General features: G+C 62.3%; 1 protein-coding gene across 1 annotated transcript in view; it reads right to left on the reverse strand.

Moving 5' to 3' along the window:
- Positions 1-2246, reverse strand: part of TEAD3 (TEA domain family member 3) — a gene marked incomplete at its 5' end in the record, with an annotated part of 20857 nt that extends 18611 nt beyond the window's left edge. The window contains one exon of the mRNA XM_004673983.2: positions 2069-2246. Coding sequence (XP_004674040.1) covers positions 2069-2246 — 178 coding nt within the window. The remainder of the gene's footprint in view (positions 1-2068) is intronic.
- Between the last annotated feature and the right edge of the window lie 4 nt (positions 2247-2250).

Below are 2250 nucleotides of genomic sequence, written 5' to 3' on the forward strand. Positions count from 1 at the left end.
TGAACACCACTGCGTCCATCCTCACCAGACTCCACCACCACACTGAGGACCAACCTCCCCAACTCTGCCTGGCCTCTCCGTAGACACCTGGTGCCTGCCACCAGTTCGGCCGTGCTCATGTGGCCCAGCTGCTCTTCAGTCAGGCCCTGGGATGTCCACTTCGTCACCTACCCACTTCTCTAGACCCCACCAGGCTGAGGGTCCAGAACAGGAGGAGGAAGAAGGCTGACCGGAAGACAGAGACTCTGGGACGAGCTCAGAGAAAAGAGAACCAAGAAGTCATTTACTCCAAGCCGGGAAACTGAGCTCCAAAGAGGTCCACCAACATAACACAGCTGGTTGAAGGCCCAGTGGCATCAGGTCTCAAATTTGACATCCTCTCTTGAGGTGTCTCCTTCTGATTTTAATATTTCCTTGAATGGCAGAGGTACTAGAGCCTGCAAACCTGAGTGTTAGAACATGAACAGGGTCCAGGACACATACACACACACAAACATACACACCTCTTCTGTCAGCCACTGACCATCTCACTCAGCCATTCCCCAGTCCATGTGCTAATTGGCATTAATTACTGTCCCCTCCCTAAGGGGTGGGGGGAGGCAAAAGAAGCTGGAACTCCTATTGGCTCTCAGTCTCTCCCTGAGGAAGGGGTGCCCAGGGTCCCTGAAGTCATCCTCACAACAGTCTAGTTCTAGAATATCCACCTGTTCCTCCCCTGTCCACAGGGTGAGCAGGGAGCCAGAAGACCACAGAACCTCCTCTGGTGGTGGGCCCTCTAGGGGAAGGGTCTGGAAAGGGAGCGGCAAGAATCTGAAAGGGAGGAGGACATAATGCCCCCAAACCTCCAATTTCTGGGGACCTGGGATGTCCCTCCTTGCCGCAAGCTGCCCCCAGCCTTCTGGCCAAGGCGGTGTCCTGGCCCCTGCCCTGGTGTGGAGCATGTGTATACAGAACCAGGCCACAGGAGGGAGGCAGGTACACAGAGCCGCCATGGGCACCAGCCCCTCTGAGCTGTGTCCAGCCCCCACCCCCACCCCCTGCTCTCCTAGGCTACAAGTCCAGGCCTGACCTGGTTCTGCCTCTACCAGGAGAGAGGGAAGACAGAGAGGGAGTGCCCCCTGAGAAGCCCTCCCTCAGGCCCTATTCCCTCTTGTTGAGAAAGAATCTCAGTCCTGAATCACAGGGCCCCTTCTCCCTGAAAGATGACAGAGAGGGGTCTTAATGACACTGCTCCAGGCCTGGTTAGTCTGGAAACCAGACCCAGACAGGCGCTCCAGGCCTGCCCTCCCCAGGCAGGAGTAAAGGGCATGACAGACAATGGGGGTTGGAAGGGACGAGCCTTCTTCAAACTCTCTAAAGTCTGAACAGGGGCTCTAAAGTGTGACAGAAGAGAAGGCCCCAAATCCAGCCCCTGGGGGCCAGGATCGCAGAGCTCGGGGCTGAAACTCCGAAGCCCGACCCGACAGGGGCAGGAGAACCAGCGGGAACAAACCCCGGCCTCTCAGGGGGCACACGCCCAGGGCACGCAGCTTTGCTTCCAGACACCCCCCACAATCCAGCGCAGCTGAGGGCACCGCGCGCCGGTGCCGGCCTGGGCGCCGGGAGGCCGGGCCGAGGCCTGCTCGGAGCTGGGGCCGGGCTGGCTGGGGAAGAGCGAGAGCCGGGAGTCCAAAGGGCGGCGGGGCCCGGGCCTGGGACCCGGGTACGAGCTCCCCACTGGCAGGTCCGCCAAGCCGTGTGGCTCCCCGATCCCAGCCGCGACACCTCGGGCGAGGACGGTGGGGCAGGCGATGGCACCAGGGACAGTCTCGCGGCTCCCTATCTCCCCCCGACCAACTCGCCCCGGTCGCGGAGGGGGTGTAGTGGAGGGGTGGGCGGGGCTTCCCGGAGAGATTTTTTTTCCCCCCCTTCCCTCTAAACTTCCCGGCACCCAGATCCGGGGCTCGGGCTCAGGCTGGACAATAGCTCGGGGACCCAGCCCCCCGCGAGTCCCCCCCTCCCGACGCAGAAGCAGCCAACCAAACCACCTCTCTCTCCAGGGCCTCCTCCCGTCGTTAGCCGGGCTTACCTGGTCCGAGCTCCTGGGGGCGCTCCGGCCGGGCCGCTTCGCCGGGCCCGAGGGAGCCGAGAGGGGGGCCGGGAAAGGGGGGGTCGTGGGGAGGGGACTGGCCGGAATGTGCGGAATGAGCCGGGCTGGAGCGAGAGGCGCCGGGCGCGGAGGAGGGAGCGAGCGGGACGGAAAGTTTGTGT

Source organism: Condylura cristata, unplaced genomic scaffold (assembly GCF_000260355.1).
Source record: "Condylura cristata isolate star-nosed mole 26May11 unplaced genomic scaffold, ConCri1.0 scaffold00001, whole genome shotgun sequence".
NCBI lineage: Eukaryota > Metazoa > Chordata > Mammalia > Eulipotyphla > Talpidae > Condylura > Condylura cristata.